At 34.3% G+C, this 25226-nt stretch overlaps 1 protein-coding gene and 2 long non-coding RNA genes across 3 annotated transcripts in view; 1 reads left to right on the top strand and 2 right to left on the bottom strand.

The window, feature by feature from the left end:
- LOC135681606 (uncharacterized) overlaps nt 1–25226 on the top strand; it is a 50625-nt gene that overhangs the window by 10095 nt on the left and 15304 nt on the right. Inside the window, exon 2 of the long non-coding RNA XR_010515625.2 lies at nt 16165–16287. This is a non-coding gene — a long non-coding RNA (uncharacterized LOC135681606). The remainder of the gene's footprint in view (nt 1–16164; nt 16288–25226) is intronic.
- LOC135681607 (uncharacterized) lies at nt 1709–5634 on the bottom strand. Its single transcript, XR_010515626.2, has 3 exons — nt 5041–5634; nt 4619–4683; nt 1709–2717 (listed from the first exon to the last, which is right to left on the bottom strand). It is a non-coding gene; the product is annotated as an uncharacterized LOC135681607 (long non-coding RNA).
- Nucleotides 8672–25065, bottom strand: LOC135681603 (protein Wnt-4). Its single transcript, XM_065196152.2, has 4 exons — nt 24925–25065; nt 13405–13640; nt 11510–11778; nt 8672–10379 (listed from the first exon to the last, which is right to left on the bottom strand). The coding sequence occupies exons 1-4, from the start codon at nt 24996–24998 to the stop codon at nt 9897–9899; spliced, it is 1062 nt and encodes a 353-aa protein (XP_065052224.1). The 5' UTR covers nt 24999–25065; the 3' UTR covers nt 8672–9896.

Raw genomic sequence — 25226 nt, 5'->3', positions numbered from 1 at the left:
CCATTATCAAGAAATCATTTGTTTCATTTTTATAAAAATTCCATATAATTGTAACGTAGCAAGCAGCTAGTAATAGATTTTCAAAATAATTTCAAAACAGGGACATTGATGGGGCCATTTCTTCTCTTCTTGAATAACTCCATAGGCAATTTGTTATTAGGGCTTTAGAACTAGAATAAAACTTTATTCTGACCCAAGGCAAAATGCCATTGCATGAAAAGACTTTTGTTAAGGGTCACTAATAATGAGAAAATGTTAGATTAGAGAAAAGGGGGTATTTTGAGACTTTTTGTTTGCTTAATGGTCGGCTTCTTAAAGAATGATGATCCATAATACATTTCCCATAAATTAGCACCAACAATTCTACAACAACCGGTGTTTATATCATAATTCTGTTATGCATCCTTTCATTAATAAACCAAAAATAAATCTGCTACATTTACGTCGAATTCATCAATAATGAAAGCATTCCTTGTCTGCCAACTCATTCATTTATTCTTTCATTGATTCATTTCTTCTGGATTTAGATAATTGTTTCTTATTATACAACTCAAGTAAGAGGATTTCTTAAATGCTGATACATCTGCCTCTTAGAACGTTTGTTCAAGCAATAAATTTGCAAATTTTTCCTCATATAACAAATCTTCTTAAAGTATTAGATATTATAAGACTTAATCTTAATAACTATACTTGATGTTGACAAATCCTTGCGGCTAGAACATGCACCAATATTACAAAGTTTTGATTACCTAAACCATACAGTAATTGATTTCTTATAATTAGCTTAATGCTAAAACATGTCAAGTTATTTCCTTTTCTTAATTCCAAAAGATGTCAGAGTTTCCCTCTGTAGATTATACGGTAAATCGAAATAATTCTCCTTGAATACCGACAAAGATATAACAGATTAGTCGATTTTGGCTTGAAGTCTCATGCAAATTCATTAAAAATGACCGCCCACTGCAAGATTAGATTGGAAAAGACTACAATTCTTAACTCTTCTGATGATAAAAACTGATATCACAGTAAATCTTTCGTATTTTAGCAGGAAGTCAAATTTTTGTTCACGGCAACAGGAACTCTGAAAAGGATTATGAACACAGTCACAAGCTTTATTAAAGAGATATCACAACGAAATTCGCGGAGTTTGTGTTTTTATGCATGCCAAAACCGGCTTGTCTGTGTGGAGGATGAGGTCTCTGCGAAGTTCTAGGTGTTTACAATAAATTAAAACCTTCTTATCTGTTTTGCTCAAAAATTGCTTCTCCGTTTAATTTTCTTACGATATAACTAATAATTTTTACTATTGTTAGTTTATTGACGTGCCCAACATTCTACTTTCCTAAGGTTACTGGTTATAATTACTGGTGATAATTTTTGTTACTGGTTATCTAAAAAGATTGGCAATTATTTTACTGTTGCAAAATTAATTATGATACGTATTTTATTGTAAAGTTATTAACAATAGAACTAGTATTGCTGGGAAAATGCTCAACTAATTGTAAATCTAGTCAATAGATTGATTATATGACTTAATCATCAGTCTGTTTTGAATTAACTGATAATGTTCACAAATCATTGCATTACCATTAATTATGTCCAAAAATAATTGTTTCTATTGCCCATTTATCGTAAAGAAACCTAATACCTTGTTGTATATACCTTGTTATCTCTAAAGGGTAAATTTACTAATTGATAATATATATAATATAGATAAATTGGATAATATCAAATAGATATGAAGGGAAAATCATATAGATAATATGAAATTAATGAAATTATCTGAATAAGGTTAATACAGGGTATACTGGATAAAATTAAGCCCCTTTTTGAATTCGGATAATGAGTTGAAAGTCCATGACACGAAAGAAGCTGCTCTCCACCTTATCCTTTTAAACTAACCGATAAGACTTATTTATCAGAAATTTCCTCCCCTTTGGTTTAATTTTAACAGAAAGCTGCGCAGTTACAAATGCTTTTATGCAATGAAATCGTAAATGCTGTTTACAACGTGATGTTAACAAAGATTGACAAAATAAATATTTTAAGGCCAATACAAAACCGGTAAAAATCCTAGATGAATAGAATAATACCCCCTTAATTAGTGATATATTATCCACTCTTAAATTATATTTTCAACTAGGTTGTTTCTCTCTTATTGTATGCAGACGAATTTTTACTGACAGCTACAATATTTTGGCTTGTAATAATGCTTGCCGCGCAGGGCTTTTTCAACATGATAACTAGGGGAGCAATTGTTCCTCCAGTCTAAATGGCTTTCCATTGTTTTGAAGAATTTGCAATTGTCCTCTTCTTTATATAAACAAAGGCTATGCTGGCGCGGGCTTCTTCTTCAAGAAAACGGGAAAGACAGAGGTTTTCTTACAAAATATACCTAAACTTTACGATATAGGCCTTTGACATCTGCACTTGCTCTATACATTCTGCACTGTTCCCTTTTCAGCTTCTGCAGGTCTTTTCTTTTTTTGTTGTTGAAATGGCTAAGTGTTTTTGCTTTCGATTCAGTCCTGTGAGTAGTCATTTCCTACTTCTAAAAACTTTGCATATTTGAGAAAATATGTTCCTTTGAAAAGCTGCATGCATTCAGTTCATTTGCACAAGTCTATAATGCATCGCCTGACAGTCTCATTGCAATAGAGAAAGTCTTCAGACCTTGTATTGCAACCTTATCTTATTTTTCTTTTTGGCAATTGTATCTACAGAGAAACAAAGAAAATTCTTTAGAATTTGCTTAGTTGCCGGAAGAAAATCAAGATCAGTGTACTCTGGGTGACAAAGATGGAACTAACAAGATGAAGTTGTAGAAATCTGCTTTCAATCTATCAAAATACTTTGAACAAGTCCTGAACAGCCAAGATATTCCTCCCAATATTTCTGAATTGTTACTTGGAATTAAGTCAATTACCTTTTTGATTTCGACGGACCACTCGATGAACCGATGGCAAAAAGCTTTTATAATCCAAATAAATGTTTGGAAACCTTACTATGCAAAAGCCGTCTTTTGCTTACTAGAATGAGATACTTTTCAAACTTGTTGAATCGATCCAGGTTTTTGATAGAACAAAAGTTTGATTTTAAATTGTTATAAAATAGACAGTGACCTGAAAAATTCTGCTAAATGACAAAAGAGAGTAACCCTTGTTACTGCAACCAATACGAAAAAAGGTACCTTGCTGAGCTGAACATGGAGAAAATGAAAACAAAAGCTTGATCTTCCTAAGAACTTGTACCTTGATGACTTTGCTGACTTGGAAAAGAACTTGACCTAGCTGGGAAATCGAGCCTAGCAGACTTTGCTGACCGTGGTGACCCTACTGACCTTAATGATATTAAAAATAAAACAATATTTATACAGATAAACTTGTTCAGCAAAATAAATTTGCTGCTTTCAACCAAGGCACTGTTAACCTAGTGTTCCTTAAATACATGTTTTACAATAGATGCAATTTATAAGCTATTATGTCTAGAAACAAGCAATGATAAAGTCGAAAGGAAAATGTTAAAACTCTTGAGCCTGTGAATTAATGTTATGTGTTTTTTTGGGATTTTATTGAATATTTTTGCACCCCAGAAGGCAAACATTTTCCGTCCTTCTACAGATTTCCCTTTTGCAAGTAATAAACTGAATAAATTTAGCAATTTTCAATTCATTCAATTTGATTTCAAGGCTTTTGCTGTTTTTTGGTTTTATCAAAAAGAATACACTCTGTTTTTGATTTATTTAGGTTTATTATAGCTAAGTTATTTTCATTGTACCAGCAACCAATATGTTTTAATTCATTGTTCAAGGTATTTTCAATATCTATACTTGTCTTTCCGGCATATGACATAACTGTATCGTCAGCATATAAAATTATATCGCATAATTTTTTATTTGTCTCAATTTCATTCATCAATAATATGAATATCAATGGACTAAGGATAGATCCTTGCTGAACCCCACAGGATATTGGTCGCATTTTAGAGCTATGTCCATCATGTACAACAAAGTGCTTTCTGTCAAGCAAATAACTGTTATAAAAGGTAACATTATGCTAGATGGTACATCTATTTCTAAAACCAAATTATCGTCTTGAAAGCAGTTTATCTTGATCCAAGTATTCATGTAGCTGTTGATGTACTATGGGATCAATGAATTTCGACATAACTGGAAGCACTGATATAGGACTGTAATTGTCCAATGCAGATCATTCACCAGACCTAAAGATTGGAATCACCTTGCTGACCATACTGACCTTGATGACCTTGGTGACTTTACTGACCTTTGTGACCTTACTGACCTTGGTGACCTCACTGACCTTGCTGACCTCACTGATCTTGCTGACCTCACTGACCTTGGTGACCTAACCGACCTTTGTGAAGTTACTGACCTTGGTAACCTTACTAGACTTGGTGACCTTACTGAACTTGGTGAACATACTGACCTCACTTACCTTGCTGACCTTGCTGACTTCACTGACCTTGCTTACCTAGCTGACTTCACTGACCTCGCTTACCTTGCTGTCTTCACTGACCTCGCTTACCTTGCTGACCTTGGTGACCTTTGTGAACCTAAATGACCTTGGCTGACTTAAATGATCTTGCTGACCCTGCTTACCTTACTGACAACGCTGACTTTGCAGATCTTTGACTTGACTTTGTAGAACTGGACCTCGCTGAACCCTACAAGGAGAAAATGAAGTTAAGGGGGAAAATGACAGAAGAAAAATGTAAAGGATATTAAAAAAGTAATGAAAGTGCCAATAATATCGGAGCAGTTTCATGAAATCAACACTGAAAAAGCATGAATCAATGTCACAAGGAATGAATTTGCATCAATTGTATTGAACTGCATTGGCCGAATTTGCATCAATTGCATTGAACTACTTTATATCATGAACTGCATTGGCCGATCTCCTAGGCCGTCTTTTTTCTCTGATGCATATTCGCGAAGTAAACTGGACATTCACTTTCAGAAATTTCTTACGGTTCAACTTCTTTTTATTTACTCGTTTTTCTATAACTTTAAGGATAAACCACCTCATGTCCATCCTCAAACAGAATAAGTCGCTATTGATTCGGCCAAGGCTTCCGTGACGTCACAGCATAATATTAACTTTGTTTTAAACACGAGGCTATGACCGAGAGCTCCATCACTTTACAATCTATTTCCAACTACCAGAATATTCATTGACTCCGATTACGTCAATCATTATACCCATAGATTTTCCAATGAACCAATTAGCGACCTTGTTTTCAAAACGTGCTCATTTATTGCAAATTCCTAAGAATCTTGATCTTTCTTTGACTTCACCGCCAGGTCTTTCTATGCTATCAAGTCTGAAGCTTCTTAGAGGCAATGGCTCCAAGCATGGTTTAATGCCTGGACACGCAAACCAGTGGCACCCCCTGTGACTGATTATAGACAAAATTGAAATGGATTCAAAAGAAGAGCGACTGTAAATCATCGAATTTGTGGGCAAGAAGCAAATCCGATTGCGTGCTGAAATTTGTAAAACGATTTTGATTGAATAGGGCATGAGTTTATTTTTTATATCGATTTAATAGTGGGTCCGGAAGTCTCTTAGCCAATTAAAACGAGGTCTCATTTTTGGAAGCGCCTAGAAACTCAATAGCCCGGAGTACCTAGAGATTGGCAGATTCAAATGCATATACTTCGCTGGATATGTCGCAATGATTTGAGCAAAAATAGTGCAACTGCTATGTTTTTGTCATATGTTGTTTTCTTAGAAATAAGATTTGCAATGCCAAGGTATTCTGATGAACCTTGTTCTTTTGATAGGCCTTTCAAGCCATACATCAAATGTTTGTTGAAATATATTTTAGAAAATTCCTTTACGCGTCAAATGGGTTCTTTGCAAATCCACGTGACAGCCATTTTCCAGCAAGTGGAGGTTTTTCTCTCTACACACTTAATCATTGATAATGGAAGTTCTTAAGACAATGATCGTAAAAGTAATCATGATTATTTAGGCTGAAAAAATGGCACAGATTATTCAGAAAAGCTTGTCAGTGAATCCAAACCACGCTTTAAAGAAGAGGTAAAGGGATACTTTAGTTACCACAAGTTGCCTAGCGATAACTTTTTAACGTGACACATTTATCGACTAGTTAACATAAGGGAACAAAATGTTATTGGCCTATCTTCATTTCTCGATGATTAACCTTACAGAGATAATTCGCCAAGAAGCGCTTGTGACTTTATAGGCACCTTTGTCAAGTGCAGAATTCACTCAGAATTTCTTGAAAAAAGCCCAGTAGCCAACCCCCTGAAAAATCACGGTAGAAAGAAGATTGCATGCACCAAGTTAGCTATCGCGGCTTTTAACAAGCCTATAGGCATGGATTTAAGGAGAATAATCTGAGATAAAAAATAATCTTGAGGAATTGCTTTCCAATTTACCATGTTGACCTAGACTATGAATTATGGTTATTCAGTATTTTCAGTTACTCTAGCAGTCTTAAGATTTATTGGAAGAAATGTCTTAAGACATGAGACCTTATTGCATCATCACAGGAGAAATTAAGTCTAGCCAAATTTTCATAACTGATTTTATACTATGTTGCAAAAAGTTTCTAAAAAAGTGAAAATTGATGAACTATCCGGTCTATCCATTTTAAAAAACAGTTCTTAAGGGATGACGTCACAAAAAATATAGTTCTAGATATTTTAATTTTGATGTCACAACCTGAAAGAGGATCATGGTATACCTCTTGTGCAAAATAAGTCAAAGGTGTTACGAATTGGCAGAGATGTGGCCTCAAGTGCACTGGCCCTATCAAACCTCTATTATTTGGTCTCTGTTCATAACTTTATGATTAGGGGCAAATTAAGAGTGATTTATTAGCAAATTTCAAATCTTTTATTGACCATCCCGATTTTAGACATATTTAACGGATTTTGCATATTTTGAAGTTTTTCATGGTGTTCTTTTATGTTTTGTGGTTAAAATTCAAAAATTCTGAAAGCAGTTTTTTGTGACGTCAAACTTGAGAACTCTACAAGTCTCATTTAGAATATCAATATCACTTTCAATGATGCAAGAGTAGAGAAACATGCACTCTCTTATTAGAATCTTGTCCCCTCTTTTAGGGTTGAGAGTTTTTAGCTATGGAAGAACGCAAGGCTGATAAAATTTGGTGGTGCAAAGCTCTACCACCTCAGATAAAGCGAAAAACTAGGTTTAAAAGATGCAGTCAAATTGCCGGTCTTGAGATTAAGTGCTAGATTAGAGATGTTTTCTTGGTGTAAAGATTCAAAGATAACAGAGATAGCCATTTTAGCAATTAACACTTCAGCAAAGATAAGAATAAAAAGTTATCTTTATTGAACACAATTAAGTGTCAGGCTCCATTTTGACGGTTGAAATTTTTCATGTCTGATTCCATTTAATGTTGCTGCTAAGTTTCTTTTAACTCTTAAACTCGGCTGTCTTGCGCCTGCGTTCATAAGTGCTGCTTCGAAGGGGTATCCATCCCCACGAGGGTGGGCTAAGCTTTCTACCACTAATTGATTACATCCCATCTCAGTCTCCCTCGCCTTCCTAATAATAACCAGCCATGTTCTATTTGTGGAACATTACCAACGCATCTCTAATCAATATGAGGAAAAGAAAGAATACAATCTTGTTCCTTCTTTTGGAAAAGGACATCTATCGTGGTTTTTTGCGTTGTTGAAACAAAAAGGGACATGGAAGGAGAGATTTGTCATTTGAACCCACTATTCCAACTGTTTTAGAACATCATGGCTTGTGGTCACTAACACTAATTAATTAGGAATAATCACATTGCTGCTGCTTAAGGAAGCAACGAGAAATCCGTTGCATTGTTGATAGCCTTGACGTCATCAATTCTTCAGTCTCCTATTTTCAATGAAAGAAAATCTTCGTTCTGATCTCCTTCTTAAGGAATGGTAGGCGGGTATCAAACTCGTTTATGGATATATCATTTAAATTATTTTTTATTTTTAGTCAATCTGATTATTAATGTACCTTTTTTAAAACAGGAGACTTTAGGATAATTTAGATCAAATATGCAAAAAATATTTTTTTGGCCATGGTATACCTCTTGTGCAAAGTAAGTCAAATGTGTAACGAATTGGCAGAGATGTGGCCTCAATTGCACTGGCCCTATCAAGCCTCTGTTACTTGGTCTCTGTTCATTAATTTATGATTAGGGGCAAATTAAGAGTAATTTATTAGCAAATTTCAAATCTTTTATTGAACATCCCGATTTTAGACAAATTTAACTGATTTCGCATTTCGCATATTATAACACGCATAGTGTTCTTTTATGTTTTGTGGTTGAAACTCAAAAATTCTGAAAGCAGTTTTTTGTGACGTCAAACTTAAGAACTCTACATGTTTCTTTCTAGAATTTGGATTGAATGGTTACTTTGCCTTGATCCAAAAGCAAGTTAAACACCGAGCTTCTAGAAAAATGTTTATTCCACGATATGTTTATTGCCTTGATATTTCTTTAGCTTTTTTGCATTGCCGTGAATCTGCTTATTATAATTTTTAAATTGTGTTTGCTAAATGTTTGCTGAGAAAAATTAGTTTAACGAAGACATTTGAAAGGCTTTCTACTGCTGGGATGAATAGATTTTAATGCTGTAAGGATTCGAGAGAGACAAATAAAGAGAACGACAAACGTTACTAGCATATCCACACGAGGTATATTACAACGAAGCAGCTAGACTTAACCATACTGCTACAATGGACAACAGACATGCTTGTTTACTTAATAATTAGTAAGATGCTTGCAAAAAGTACATCTAGCTATAAGCCAGGATAATAAAAATATAAATTACTGAAAGTAAATTATGTACAATAAATATTTTTCAATACCCAAATAAGAAGTGCTTTAGGAGTATGTGCGTTTGATGACTGGATGCAAATCGGGAGTGGTACGCCCTAGTCAATGGCTTGTTTAATTGAATAGCTTTAAACTACTTTATATCAAAAGGTTACAATGTGATTATAAGTGGTTTGATAAGTACCATAAATGAAAAATATTAATGATGCACAGAGCAAGTAGTATTGGTAGCATAGTCGAAGAGAGTCCTTCACAATTGTATAGTAATCACTTTGATTCCTTTTACAACTCTACCTTGTAACATTTTAGGTAGTTCTGGCTAGCTTGTAGTAGTTTTTGCTAGTTCTAAAGTTTTAAGTATAGATAGACCAGCAAAATAGAAAATTGTATGAATAAAAGTCTAATCGTTTCGTACCTGCATGCTATAAGCTATCTTTCTTGTCATTTTATAATGACCTCACGCCACAGCACACAATAAAGATCAGTGTAATAACACAAAATTCATTTTTTGCTTCATTGAGAATATGAACAAGTTACAACTTCAGCCTTTTTGAAAATTTGACGTCTTGCTGCCCTTAACATGAAACAATGAACCTCATGCCATCCTTTCTACAAAACCTGATTAGACTTTACTTACTTCGTTTAGAAATTGAAATTTTCTCTCACCTTACAAGATCTATTATTCTCAATGTTCAAATCACAAGTAGAATGAGCAATTTTTCGGTGGCCTTATGAGATGTGACTGTCTTTCTATCCTGATTTTGCTGCATTCCAGCTTTCTTGTGACTTTGTTAAATTCCAGCTTAAAAGTTGCCCAAATCTAATATCTTACGTCGCTCTTCCTAATTATTTTTCTTCAATTTCAGCAAGAAATCTGAAGCAAAAATTTTTCTTGCCTTTGCCTAGGTAACAACTTTTTGTTTACTTTACACCTGAGTCTTTCGACTCCTTTCCTAACGATACTTTGCCCTTCATTGGCTCGCTTCATCCCAACAACCTTATCATATTTATAATAAATTTCCTTGATTAAAATTCTCTAACAGCTCTTACGGTTGTAATTAGTTACAAATACTGATATGATTTGAGTGTTTGCACGACCGGCACTGGACATCACAACACCAGGTGAAGCGACAATCACAATTTTTCTGACGGCTAACTTTGATAACCTTCCAACCACGGCTACAGCAAAGCAGATCACACCCGTCTATTCCTAATGATGCGTTGTTGCATTGTCTTCCGCGCGTTCCAAGTGAACTAGTCGACAAATCATAATGGCAAAAGTCTGGAGAGTCTTCATAATAAACGAGATCACCAGAGGTAATATCTTTGATGAACTGCTTCACTGGTTTGATTTTGTGATCCCGAATTCTTCTTCTTGCCTTGACTTGGGCCACCTGAACCCTAGGTGCCGTGTCGTACTTCTCCTTAAGTAAAGCACCTACTTGATCAAAAGAAGATAGCTTTCTACTGCATACTTTCACTTGACATGAACCTGAAACACCATTACATCGACAAGAAACCTCAGTTAAGCTGCTCACGGCCTGTTGAGAAATCAGAATATTAAATCTTTTTAGATATATCCGTATGAGAGAACTAATCGAATTATCAAACTAGATTCAATCTCCTAAATCTTTCTTGACAAAAAGGTTGCAAAATGGCTTATTGAGAGACTTGGATCGATTGGTTTCTGTACTAATATATCAGGGAAGGAGTTTCACAAAATTTGGTGTTTCATAAACGAGATTATTAAGGCTTTTGATGTTCCCACGGATTTTAACGATTTTCAGATATTACAAAAGTATACGAAAAGATGATGGTTTATCATCGATGTCGAGTGTTGTAATTGCTAGAAAACCAAGTTAAACTTACTGTAATCGTTCCTGAAGAACACAGCTATATTTTACTATATATTAATTAAATATCAATCGGAGCTAAGTCATCTGCTTTAAGTCTGTTTTGGTTGGAGCTTACTGATCCTAATGCTGATTTCTCAGTACATAACGCAATCTTCCCTGAATAGCTAAAGCATTGGTTTAGTAGGAAAAGAAAATCATTCGCCAGTTTTCTACATCTGCTTAGAAGAGTTCAATCTTAAAACGCTTGTTCAATCATAATAAAAATCAATTTTGATCTTTAATCCTCTTTTGCATAAGCAACCTTTTAGAATTTCAACAATAATTTTGTCAATCTTGCTATTTTTTATAGTTTGCAGGCTAATTTTTCTCCAGAGAAATTGAGTACACTTGGTAGATATCTTAGATACGTGGGACATAAGACGTAGAAATAAACGAAAACAGGTGAAATAATTTGAATCCGCTACTGCGAATAAACGTTTCCTAGCTCAGGACTTTTGTCACATTTCTGATGTTTCATTTTCTGAAGAGTGTATTTTAAATCTTGAAACAGCACAAAATGGTGACTTGAATAGTAATACTTTATACCAAGTGCCCTTTTTTCGCACCTCATAAAACACATTTAGCCCTTTCGACATGAAAGATCTTTCTTTATATTAGAAATCCTTATTAACTGGGGTTCTTCTTTTGCTCTGTATACAAATTTCTTTTGAAAGTCACAATCACGTTAAATGCTTCTTTAACAAGTGAATGGTAATCTTGGTGATAAAAAGGATGACGATTTATCTCTTAGCAAAACAAAATACTTTGACACTTACCATTCTTCCAGCCTCGTTATTGTGTAGGTTCACAGTGGCGCGGAAATCTCTGCCTCGTTCGCGACTGTCAACAAACCTCTTGCCAATTCGATATCCAAACTTGACATTGTCATGACAACCTTCATACTCCCATCCTTCACTGGTTAATTTGTGTCTGTTTGATGAAACGCATTGGCAGCCTTTCAAGGAGCCATCTGAGCAGGCACGTGTTAATGCGTAGGAGACTCCAGCTGCCGTAATTGCGTAGGCAAACGCTGTTTCTCTACATGCTGTAAACAGAGACAACAAGCTTAGCTTCAATCTTTTTAATCAAAATTTAATGCCTGAATTGGCAGCTTCACCTTTGCAATTAATGTGTGACGCTATGCAAATTATATAACATATATGTATGTATAATATTTTTTAATTTGTACACCTATAATCATTTTCTATAATAATACCTTAATTCATTTATGTAGAGGCTCAATATTCTTATGGACATATAATCATTCTTTAATTTTGCTTAAGAACGAAGTACAAAAATTTTCTATTGTCATTCTTCAGGACAAAATCAATTTAGAAATTGAAACATTGCAAAACAATAAAAATTATGATGAATTTTTCTCAAACTCTTTGCTTTAAAGTCACGCTTGTTTTTTGCTCAAAAATCGTATACATAAAAAGTCACATTTTTGATGAAATTCAAACTTGGCTTTTATTCGTAATTGATTATTAAATTTTCCCATTTTCAAGCCCTACTATTCTTTTGAAATTTTTCTTACAGCAAAATGTGTGTTTAATTTGCTCGTATTTTATTTTGTTGTTGTTAAATAAAATCTCGTTTGAAAGATCGATTTCATTGTCAATAAACACTAGCAGCAAATCAAAACTAATTGGCCATACATTATGAGGAAATCATTCAATCGAAGTAAAATGTTATCCAAGCATGAGGAATACTGGTAGTTTAGGAAAAAAGATCGTCAGCATAATTTGGCTATCAAGTCTAATAAAACAGCTAATGCATGCTTGTGTAACTTGTAAAAAGTTGGGTTGCTTGAAGTGGTGAAAATAACTCTTAAAAGAGCTGATAATTTTGTATATTTTCCATTTTGAAAGAAACACAAAAAATAGAGCAGATAACATAAAACTGCAAAGCTTACAGTTACGAAAGAATAAATTGAGCTATAAATAGGTTTTTGAGAATTATATTGCTATTAGAACAATATCTGCTACAAAAAATATCTGTTCCGTCTTTGTGTAATTTTTCGAAAATAAACCTAGTTATAATATTGGTGAAGTGACATTTACATATGAATTCGCAAGGACGCTCTGGATTTCAGTTACAAGTGACTTCAGATGATTTTAATTTAAATGCTTTAAACAAATTTCATGTTTATCTGACACTGCTTCTGCGCATAAAAGAATTTTGATAATGATTTATACAATATCTACGTCTGTAAAAGTTTATTATAAATTATTGTTCATTGTAAAACTAAGGTCATTTGGCTTTTAAACAGTAGGTGACGCTATCCTTAATCTCAATTAATTGTGATTATTCTTAAAACTTCCTAGCTGTCGTACCTTTTTTAATAACTTTGTTCTGTACCCATTTTGGTTAGATTGTGGACAGTTAAGTAAAATGATTTCCTAAGCAAAACTATTTTATCATAATATCATTGTCGACTTAAAAGTAGGATTTAATTGTACTATTTTATGCAAAAACTAAAGAGATGGGATACATGATCACTATTCATCATAAATTGACTGACATCAGTCTCCCAGACAAAGAATATACTGCCTAGCCACCACCCCTCCCCACCCCCCCCCCCCCCCTCCTCAAACATCAGGGCTGCTCTTAAAAGTGCAATTAATTGCTTGTTTTTTCAAACAATTTAGCTCTATACTGATTTACTCACCCATTCTAACGATTTTGCCAAAAACTGACTCCGAGTGATGGGACGAGCAGTTCCATCTCCGATTTCTAAACTGTTTCTGACACTGCATTATTGCAATTTTTGCTCCACGGGCTATTGATGGCATCAGTGAAGGGTCCCTTCTAAGGAGCCTCTGTTGACTGACTGACAAGGCTTGGATGTGATTTGCCAGCTTGATCTGGTTTATATTTACGTTGCCATACAATGTACCAAGAGTCCTGCAATTCAAAAAGCAATTTCTTAACACCAGTTTATTTAACACATTGCAATTGTATGGATGATTAATATTTTTTACATTTTTTGGCCAATTATTAACGATGACGATCAGACCCAAAAATATGTGTAAAAAGCTGGAAGGTCAAACCTTTAAATCAAATTGGATGAATTTTTGAGGTCGGATTGCTGTTTATTTGAAACTTTATGCTTTGTTTGTGAAATCCTAAGTCATTTCAACAACTGCCCTCTAATCTCTATCTATAAAAAAACTTGATCCGTAAGCGAGACCTCAGATTGTCTTCAGCAATTGTGTGCAAATTTTGACAATAAGAACAATGTTGCCAATTTAGCAAAAAGAAAAAGATTGATTTTGACATGCTTCAAGTGTTTAAGTATTACGACAAAACTTTGCACTAATAAAGGCCTAAGCAACTACATTTTTGACATGGGTCGTTTTATATAAACGCCTCGGTAAACAATATGCAAATAAGTAAAGCGATGAACTATTGCCTTGCTATATCAGTCGATTACGCTCTATATTATTTATTTTTATAGAAAAAAACTAGGGCCTGAGTCGTTTAGCTGAAGGAATAGATATAAGCTTAGACAGAGTTAAGTGATTATATAATCAGACAAGTTAGGCAATAAATGCCAAATCCTTCTGCCACTAGCGTAGATAGAGGGGAGTCAGAGTGAAAAACCATTGCAAATCTAAACTGCTATTTAGTTGGAAAAATTCTGATCTTGTCAGAAATATAACATGGTTGTCTATCTAATAAAAGAGTTACATTTTTGGGAGTAAAGATTTATGTAACTACTTTTAGAGGAGAATACCAACAAATCTTCTTGTAGTGTGATTAACGACACTGAGTAAATGATAAGCCTTTTTTCTGATTTATTTAGCTCTTATGTCGCTATGCTATGTTCAAATGAATGGAAAAATAAAAAAACCCGCATTAGATAATTGTCGAAATTCTAAATTTCTTGCCTAATCTATGAATTTTCATTGCAAAGCCATTCTGCATGATTTGAGAATTGTTTTTTTATAATAAGAGAGAATATAATCCTTCCATATAAACAATGTTTCTAGCTATCATGGGCTGCATGCAAAATTTCATGTTATGAAGTCTCCCTTTCTAGAATAAAACCACTTATTGGATTCATAATTCTAATTGTTTCTTCTAAAAACAGAAGTACGTCCCAGCCCTTAATTTTCAAAGAGGTACCGCTGACCTTACAAGAGCTGCTAGGCCTAACCAGGCTGTCTGTTCAAGGTACGAATATGTTAGATGGCAAAGCAGCAAGTTAGGTCATCGGTTTTACGATGAGTTTGGATCAGGTCGAGATTAGTCAATCGAAAACGCTCCCCAACGTCTTACGGTGAAATCAAAGAGACTAAGACGACTTCAAAATGGCCGACAGTTAAGCTCAAATGTTTCATGCCCTTCTCAGAACAGATTATCCTAACTGTAGTCATTGGATTCTTATTTACTTTGATTTGCTCTAATTTCGTGAGAATTGTTTCAGCTAGCGCAATCCTATTATTTTGCTATATATTTCCTTTATCCATAGTTTAGTGTACTCGAATGTCACATAGGCTAATTGAAACTTTTCGAAATGCTTTTTAAAACGAGTTTAGGCCTGCCTGTTACGATTGCCTCTGCATAAGACGTCTTATACCTGTTCAGGTTAAATTAGGCCTTCTAAGAGTTTCCCTATTATCTAAAGTTACCTTCATTAGATACATAATATGTTCTGATTTCTCATTATATGCCGCTGTTCAAAAGCTCAAATTATTTTTCTGAATTATACCTATTCGTCTAAAGGCCTTCAAAATGGTATTTAGTGCGTCGAAAGACTCATGATGACTAGCTGATTTCTTTGAATGTGGCAACAGGTTGATGCTCATCTCAGTTGGCGATAATTGCTAATGTGTTCTGTTGTTGTTTATGAAATGTTTGTCGTTTACCTTGCCTCGTTTTGGCTTTCGTCTCGGTTTCGATGGTGATGCAAAGTCATTTGAAAAACTTTTCAATAGGACGCACTTCTGATTTCTAAAATATTAATTTCTATAACGTTATGACTTATGAAAATGCATCCATTAGATAATTCGTAAACGTGACAGTTGGAGGGAGCCATGTTTGGAATATAGGCTTTCCAGAATGCTCTGTTATGTTCTGACGACACGTGGATTATTTTGTGTATTACCCGCGATGCAAAACATAATAATTTTTTATACGTAAAAACTATATACGCTGTGGCCTTCTCTTTTCGCGTTACTTTCACGGAAGCAAAAACAATGACAAAAGTGTCTGGCTTTCCCAACGCACGTCTAAACACAGCAGAACACATTCAAATCGTTATAGCCTTAAAAAGATGTATGCCAAACCGGATGGTAGTCTTCTATCGTATACATAAGTTTTGAAACATAAATACACACATGATTTTCCGTGATTCAGTTATGCGTTCCAGTAGTTTCCCGTATGGTAAACCAAACTAAATCAATCGCGTTGATCTTTATTCTAGATATTGTCTAACCAATCAAATCACATATCGATGAGACTGACGCGAGAAGGCACGAACCTAAGCGTTACAATGAAAGCTAATTGGATGGTGAGGTCACATGGTTTATGTATTGCTGCTTCTAAGGTAACGCACTGGTTCATGTTTCGACTCAGCTTATTATTCTCAACGCTTGTTTATGTTGCGTAAGTCTCAAATGAAATACGTCCTTCATACCCATCACACGACAGCTATAAAAGAAAAGCCTACTGAAATTCCCTGTCCACAACCACTCACTTGGGTCATGCTTAAAAAGTTTCTCTTATGCAGCAAATCGGATAATTCAACGGAAACAATAAACAAAAATATATTTAAAGCAAAAAATTGTTTACATCTAACTTATTACAGAGCGAGATAAGTAAAAAGAGATTTGAATTAGGTTTTATAAAATATTCTCTATGCTCCAATTAAAGAGGAATAAGAAAACACAAGATATTTAGCGTGTAGAGTTATTGATCTTGCCTTTTTTTAATATTTAAAACGGAAAGCAATTTGTGAAAATGCTGCAAAGCAGATCAAAATCAGACTTTCTTTTAAATTTGAAGAAGTGCATTTTCAGGCTAGAATTGGTGCCTAATTGACAATATGAAAGTTCTGTATTAGCATTCGGAATTGTATGAAATAGGTATGACTTCTGTTGCATAGCTAAGTACAAATATTCAAGTGACCATGAGCCGGGGCTTCTCAAATTATAAACTTTAATTTAGAGTTTGCTTATCTGCGTCCAAATTGGATGTAGCTGTAAACAGTACTTTGACTTGAGACCGAGTGCCTAAAAGGGGAGTTGCCTGTACTTTTAACAGCAACAGTTTATATATGGCAAAGTTGGTAAATCCATGTTAGAAAGTTTTGCTTTTTAATATTATAAATGCATCTGGCTGAATACTCTGTGCATTTTAAAGTTAAAACTGAGTTACTGTTGTCCAACATATTGTGAAGGGATTGGTACACATAGCTCAATTACCGGGTTCCATGTTACTATCAAACAAAGCTAGTCACGATAATGTACTTAGATATTGGGTATGGCATGCAATTTTCTTGCTTGCTGTTTGAATTGCCACTTAAGATTTTCTACCAATGAATTACCTTGAGGAAAGATAGAAATGAAACATGCTATCAATGAAAAATTTTTGGCGGTTTTCTTTGCTGATAATTGCTACAATTGCGTTGCATGATTCGGCGTGCTTGGGTCCTGACGAAGTTCTTTCCCAGGAAAAGATCAGTGAAAGTTCATTTCTGTTCAGGGACTTGAAATTGGATTTGTTTGAATCCGGAAAGCTGTCCGTAAACAAGAATGTTGATCGCCACTATTCGCTTAAAAAATCTATCCAAACTCTGTATTTCATGTTTCACGATTATATCGTTGCAATTACAGTTTACAAACTTCATAATTTACTTACAATAAACCGAGTCACGACATTGAATTCTGAAAATTTTTCAGCAAATAAAAGAGCACGAGAATGCTTCTAAACACACCGATATAGAATGCTGTATCCCACCTATGCATTTCTCCCTTAATTTCGGGCTTTTAAAAAGATTTGGAAACTGGGGTTTTAAATTCCTAGTTGCCATTCAAGGTTTAAAAACCCTTAAATGTTGCCGACTTTGGTATAGACGACTTAGCAAAAATATTCCAAAACAAGGGCTTAGGCACTTTATTTGTTACGATATTGTTTCCAAAGAGAAGATACAGCCTTATTCTGATACTGAAAGCAAATTTTATTTTGGGACCCTTTCATGTTTCTTCGTACATTGCATGCAAGCTTATTTTTGTTCATTTTTCCTGATTTCATTTAGGTTCTTGTCAAAACAATTTGTTGTAACTTATTTTTTAAGTGGTCAAAGCTAAACTGTCTTATACAAATAAAATCGTGTAGTTTCGCGTTTGGTTATGCTAATTGTTGCTAGCACAAGGTTGATGCCAACTTAGTTGCTGATTCTCTGATAAATTTCGAATCACTGCCGTAGTTTTTTGGTTGTGATTCCATTAATTTGTCTTCTTGTTAATTTGTCTTTTTTTCTTTCGTGACTTTCTCTAAACATTTTATGATTAAAACTTTAAAAAAAATGGAAGAATGTTTCTGGCTTTTGAAATTTCGAGTTATCGAGCGTTCAATATACTGATTACGAGTCAATTACAATCAACCTATAATTTCAATTGCAATCTATACAGCTGCATGGGATCTACAAATACTGGCCAGCCAGAGATTCTGTAATGGATCAGGGAGCTTGGAAATAATCGATTTTCTGTTTAAAATAATTGTAATGCTTAGCCTATAGATAAAAGTCATTTTTGCTTCAATGTTATGTATTCATGAACTGAGAAATCACGATAAAAGTTGCTGAATAACAGGTCTGTTTTTATAATCATGATGTTTCACAGTCCTGCAACCTTGAAGACCCTTTTAGAATGGGTATTGGTATTGCTTCATTATAGCTTTTCCTTCCTCTTTTCATAGTATTAGAACACTGCGTGGATAAACATCACACATAGTAGGCTCTAACAGTCCTAAAGTTTTCCATTCCCAGGAAGGAATCTTCCGTGATCGTAATCTTAGTTTTAAGAAAGTTGCTCAGTTATAGCGACATGTTGGTAAACTCAAATGGTTTGTTATAAAAATGATACAATCAAAATACATTAGTTTTAAAAACTACACATTCTCTCGCAATGTTGAATCCTCAATGTGAGTAAGCAAAGTGCCTCACAAGCGTACTTGAAAATTTTACACTAATGTAACTACAAGCATGTTACCAAAACATCCAAAAGAAACTCAATTCAAAGATAATTTGTTCATAAAATTGAAGGATAATATTTCGACGTGCGCGCCGAGTATTTTCAAGCAATAGCGCTGTGTATGTTTTCAAATAAATACACCTCATCTCCTGGATTGCCCTCTGAAATGCATTACAAAACAATCTATAGTATTTTGCTGATAACGTTTAGTTCCTTGTCTGTCTAGTTTCCAAACGCAATCGACAACTGTTGCTTATCTTTCATACTGTTGTGATAACTGCCAAATAATATTTGTCGTTAGAAATAATTTCAGGGGTTGTTATCTAAGAAATAATACTGCCACTGGGGTTTGCTAACCACCTAACAGGATGCTGCCAAAGGTTTTTTCTTTAACGCTGTATATTCCTACGAACTCCTTGATCAATCCGAGAAGTGAACGTTTTTCAATCATATGTAATTATGACTACATTTTATAATTATATTAGCTGATATTATATGGCGTTTATTCATCTCAATACTATCGCTAGCAGCTGTTGATATACGACGTTGAGCCCTTTTCCAGTTGATATTGGGTCCAAAAGCTACTTCTTCGACAAGAAAAAAGATGTTTGTCCAATTACCAAAAAAATTATCATACTTAAGTCTTATATTAAAAAAGATATTTGCAATGACAAATTTTTTAATGTGACAGATTGAAAGAACACAATAGAAAACTATTTTGGCTCGCAAGTGTACCATTTTTCTCACGAACCAGTGATCCACGATTTGTAAAGATATCTTGAAGAAAAATTCAATGAAATCTATCCTGATAAGCTCAAATCCAGTTACCAGAAACAATTAACTCTTGGGTAGAGCTACGTCTTACGTCTAAAATCAACCGCAATCTGAAAGAATATTTTTTCCACTACACAATCTGCAGACATTTAATATTATATATTTATATATATGATATATTTTTAAGTCTTGTTATTGACAGTGGAGGAGGGCATTTTTCTTCAGAAATACATCGATGCATATTGGATCCGTCATATTTAGACAAACTGCATGATATAGTCTCTAGATTTTTTTACAGAACAAAAATGCTATCTTGTTATTGAAACTTGAATTTTCCAATCCGAAATAATAACTTCAAAAACAAAACTTATAATTTTTGTTAAGTAGTTTGTCAAGATAGATTATTGACGTGAGAGAAATTAAGTTAAAATTCCTGTAAAAATTAAACTAGAAATGGCCTAGATAGACAGTTTTAGACTCATTTGCTCACTCCTCCGCATAAAGGTATGATTTATCATATGTATCTCAAAGACGAGGTGTGAAGAAAATGTAAACAAAGGAACTTAGATTAGTTTTGAATGCCAACAGTCCTGTTTGTTTTGTTGTTTTGATTCATGAAAGGGAAGCAAGAGCCGAGCAGACTGATGGTGTCGTTTTGATACGCAATAAAATGAATAGTAAGTGACGTATAATCTTTAGGCAATGCCTCATTTACAAGCATAATAAAGACGACAGGCCACATTGTGGCTTTTTGAAGCTTTTGAAAAGCAGGGAACCGAGACACGCTGCTTGATGTTTGTTCTGCGAACACGCTTTGCTAGAATTTTTGGAGCCTTTTTATGTACTTGATCAGGACAATTTTGACTAGTTTTTCCTCCCAAATTGCATCTCTAGTTCATCTTACAAGATCATTACCGTTTAACGCTAGGTTCTAAAAGATATTAATAGCAAATGCTGTGACATTCATCGATTTCGTTACCTTCAGTGCTTGAAGATAGACACCAGTCGAATATATTCCTTACTCTTTATTATTTATCTAGGTTTTTCAGCACTTCTTGTTATTTATTCCATTAGGAAAGCGTAATGTTTATTTACTTGTAATATCTATGAACTAAACGAGCCAGTTGTTTTTAGCGTTATTCAGTATAGACATAGCTGTATACGCTACCCTATGTTTCCTCCCAGTCATCATATGCGAATTAGTTAATTAGTTAAATATATTTTAGATCTTTTTTACTGCTTTGTTAACCAATTAACTCCCGAGTCAGCTTTCAGGGAGGTCATAAATCTGTGATAGTATTCGATTACACAGCTAACTTAATAAAAACCATGTTAGTTATTGCCAAATTACTTACTTACTTACTTAGTTATGAATTTTTCGCGCTATTTTCTAACTTGAGTTGTGAACAAACTGCCAAATACCTTGCTACAGAACCAACTTCTCGTTACTACTTAATTCACTAAATTTCTTCTTTCCTCAGATTTTGCAAACTAAATAGGACCAAATCGCATCTATGGAGTGGAAATAATCTCTTTAAATTGCATGGATTGTTTACACAATTCAAGATACATTGTTGCAATTGACGATACGTAATCTACCTAAAAGATTAAGCCAGTTTTTAGAGGTAGCTAATGCCACGTAACAGGAGTAAAGCCCTTACATTTGTGTCTTCAAGCTTTCTGCTTCAGCTATCATCAAGTGCCTGATGAATTCCACGAGGAAGAACTATCAAACTCACATTTCACTTATCTGAACACATTTTTGTGAATTGCTTGTCTTCTATTGTGAGATTTCTCATCAAAAAGAAAAATAATATTCTATGAAATGATGAATAAGGGCTACTATGAACCACTAGAAAGTAACCCATTTTATATGCTTCGCGTAAAAAATTTAAAATTCCAAGGAGACGTACTGCAACTGTTCCTTTAAGAATAGTTATTCAATGATGATATTAGAAGCAAAAATTGAAGTAGCAACTTACAGTTACCATGATATAAAACATCTGTTTCTCAATTGATGAGCTTTTGTTAAATGTCATGCATAAAAGCACACCTTTACGGATTTTTTTGAAAAGTGTATTTGATGATCTTTCCGTTTAAATCTTCCTAATTTGCGATGGTATATAAAAAAAATACGTGAACTGCTTGCAGCGTTGCAATTTTTGCCATAAAAATCGAGGGACTTCATCATAAGAATGCTTGCCATAAGGCGTTGCCATTTGCTGTTATGAGGCAGTGCCATAAAGATCTAAAAGGAACCTTTATCTACTCTCTGTCTAGATATCATTGAAAAAATGCAGTTACTGTCATGCTCGATTTTTTGTAGTAGCTAATTCAAAATGAAAGATGTATTGCGGGTAACAAACTGAAATAATAGTTAAATGCTAGTTTTTGAATTTAGATCCTGGCAATCATGCTCATAGGAACCGACGTCTTTTTAGCAGAGAATGTCACTTTTAAAATATCATTACACGAAACATTCAGCAATTGAAGGCTTTTAGAATGTCTGCATGTTGAATAACTTCCATCTTCTATCTGCATCAGCTCTGCATTTTGAAGTACAGCCTATCTATCTTAACGTAACGCGCAATTTCGGATACTCAATTCTAATGATATCATTACTAAAGACGAAAATTTTGTAGCTAAAGAAATGTTAGAACAAGCATCAAATACCAAAATAAAACATTGCACAAGGTAGTGTTAGCTGTTTGATTTTTAGAATGGAAATCATATTCGGAAGTTATGTGGTACAAAGTACAAAAGACTAGCTTTGTTTACGACGATACCAGAAATGGAAACTACCATTCATTGTCAAATTTTGTGAACTATGTTAAAGCTTTTCAAATGCCATCGAAACGGTTTTCCTATCTAAGCGAGTTATATGTCAAGGAGTTGATCTGTGGAGTAAGAAACTTTGATATCTTGATAATCGAATGCATGAGGGTATTTCATTATCTAAAGAGTTTTGATAAGGATGCAAGCTAAGAAATTAAGATCGCCATACACTATCACGTAGCCTTTTTGAGTGTTCAAATCAAATGGAAGATTGGATAGAACTAATGTATCGAATGCATTGCTAGTTAATCTTTGATACTTAAAGTAAATCTATTATAAAAAACCAAGCAAACACTGGAAAGCAAACAGAGGCACCTTTGAGAAATATCGTTATTTCCCATTTTTAATGCATTCCTAAAACAATTTCCTCTACTTCCTTTAGATTTGATTATTCTGTTTTATTTATTTGATTTCATACGCTCTCATTCACCTACCATGCCATCCCCTGAGGCAAAAAATGCCTCAGCGACAACAGCGACAGGTCACAGGAGGAGTATGGCAATTCTATACTTGCAAGTATCGATGTAAGAAAAGGATTATACCTAAAGTGTATTGTACTTCAGAATGTATGTTTTCGTCAGTTCTTCCAGGCAAACAGATCAAACATTAGAAGATGCTTAACGTCATACTCAATATCTTAAAACCTGGTACATAGCAATGGTATATGCCGAAGTTTTGATTAAATAGGTTTTTTCGTCGCAAAGTTAATTTTTTCTCGCTTAAAAGAGAGACATTGCTGAATTGACAGGCACATGCTGCTAAACGCCTTCAGTATTCCTATAACTCTAGAAATTACACTTGAAGCTAAATGCTAGTTCCGTCTTTTTGATAAAGAAAGAAGCAGAAAATGGGCATAGGCCTATTAAATGCAACGCTTAGGTTACAAAACCGTTTAAAACTGTGCTTATTGAAACAGATTTACTCCGCATAGTAGACTGAAACACTCAAATGTAATATATTTACAAACACAAGACAAAGCGTAGGAAATGCAATGGATATGTGCGACGTTTGCGCTTGCAATGCTAGATCAAATAATCTAGCTGTTTCTTAGAGTTGATTGCAATCTTTACTAACGATTAATTAATCACAATAAACACTGCTCTACTTAGAGAACCGTTTCGAAATATGAAATAAGCTGATACAAGCACCGAAACACATGAGCACATCTGACGGTTTTCAAACCACGATATGAGCTTATCGTTTTAAGTCTAGCCTTCTCAAAGGACGTAGTGTATTATAAATTGCCGAAAAGAATGCCCTTCGTTAGTATCTTCGTCGTCTCATAATATAGCTTTTGCTTTTGATTCCAGGCTTAAAACTAGGGTTCATACATTTAATTTTGCCAATTATATGATCATTTGGTTCTGATATCTAGAGACATCAATAGTAAACATCTTCCAAACTAAAAATTTTGTGAAGGGAAAAGTGTATGCATGCTCCTGATATTAGCTTTTTGGTGAAAATTGTCATGCACGCAAACTTCAAGTGATTTCATCACAGGAAAGTGACAGTGGAACAGGAGTGAACCTTAAGCTTACTTAGCAAAAGAAAAACTGTAAAATAGTTTTTATACTAAGCTGTTTTTGTAAGGAGAGTTAGGGGCAAGTTGCTCTCTCCACTTGCTATTTCTTGAACATAGCGACAATATCTCATTTTTGGATAATCTTTAGATTTAGATGGATTATCATGGGTGAAAATGCACCTTTCACTTTTTCTAAAGCCAGTAAGTTACAACTTTGTGCAAAGGACAACTCTGACTATTAGACGATGGCTATGGAAAGCCTAAAACGACATCCATATTCTGTTTCGGAGAACTCTTTACCGTTGTATATAAGAATATTTGCGGGGTAGAACTGATTGTTTGCAAGCTTCAAAAAACTTCACAAAATCTTTAATAAAACATTATTTCTTTGTGACGAAAAGATTGCTCAAGATATCTGTATAAAAAAATTCTTGAAATTACAGTATATATGACTTCACCCCGTGATCAAAGATTGTAATTACGGATGTTTACATCCATAAAAACCATAGAATCAAATCAGCGAGCCCACACTCTTTCAATTATTTTCAAATAACGAAAAGCGGTAATTCTATACGTTTTATTACACTATTTTGAATATACGTTCGTTGTTATTAAAACTCAATCGTCGATCGAAATCGGCAAAGGCGAAGAGGAGCGAATTGATCTCAAGTAGCTTTCTGATTCCTAAATGACATTAATAAAAGCCAATTAAATCTTAAAATGAGCCTACGGCCTGCAGCATGGATCTGTGACTGAGATTACTGACTGGCCCAATCTTGTTATTTTTAGGACGATACTTAAGAAGACGCAATCGGAATATAGGAAAATAAAAAAATTATATTTCATTAAATTGACTTACCACCAATATGACTGGGTGGAAGATACAAAGCTTCCAACACAGAGAAAAAGTAACCACGCTCTGATCAAATACATGTTTTCTTCTTTTTTGTTCAATGGTTATAGCGACCACATTCGCTTTACCTGTCCGCTTCTGTAGCTCTGTCCTGATATCTGTGCGCGAGACGATTAGGTCGTTGATGTTCATATGCAAGGACAATAAGATTTCTTCGAAGGATTTCAATGAATAACGACCCGAACAAGTTTGACAAAACAAGCGGCAATCTTGATTGATCGCTTCAATTGTCAAGGAGGCAACTGTTC

This window comes from Rhopilema esculentum, chromosome 12 (genome assembly GCF_057945365.1).
Source record: "Rhopilema esculentum isolate cy_ngs chromosome 12, ASM5794536v1, whole genome shotgun sequence".
Classification (NCBI taxonomy): Eukaryota; Metazoa; Cnidaria; class Scyphozoa; order Rhizostomeae; family Rhizostomatidae; genus Rhopilema; species Rhopilema esculentum.
The sequence above is the reverse complement of the archived record's forward strand: the minus strand, read 5'-3'. Positions and strand labels throughout refer to the sequence as shown.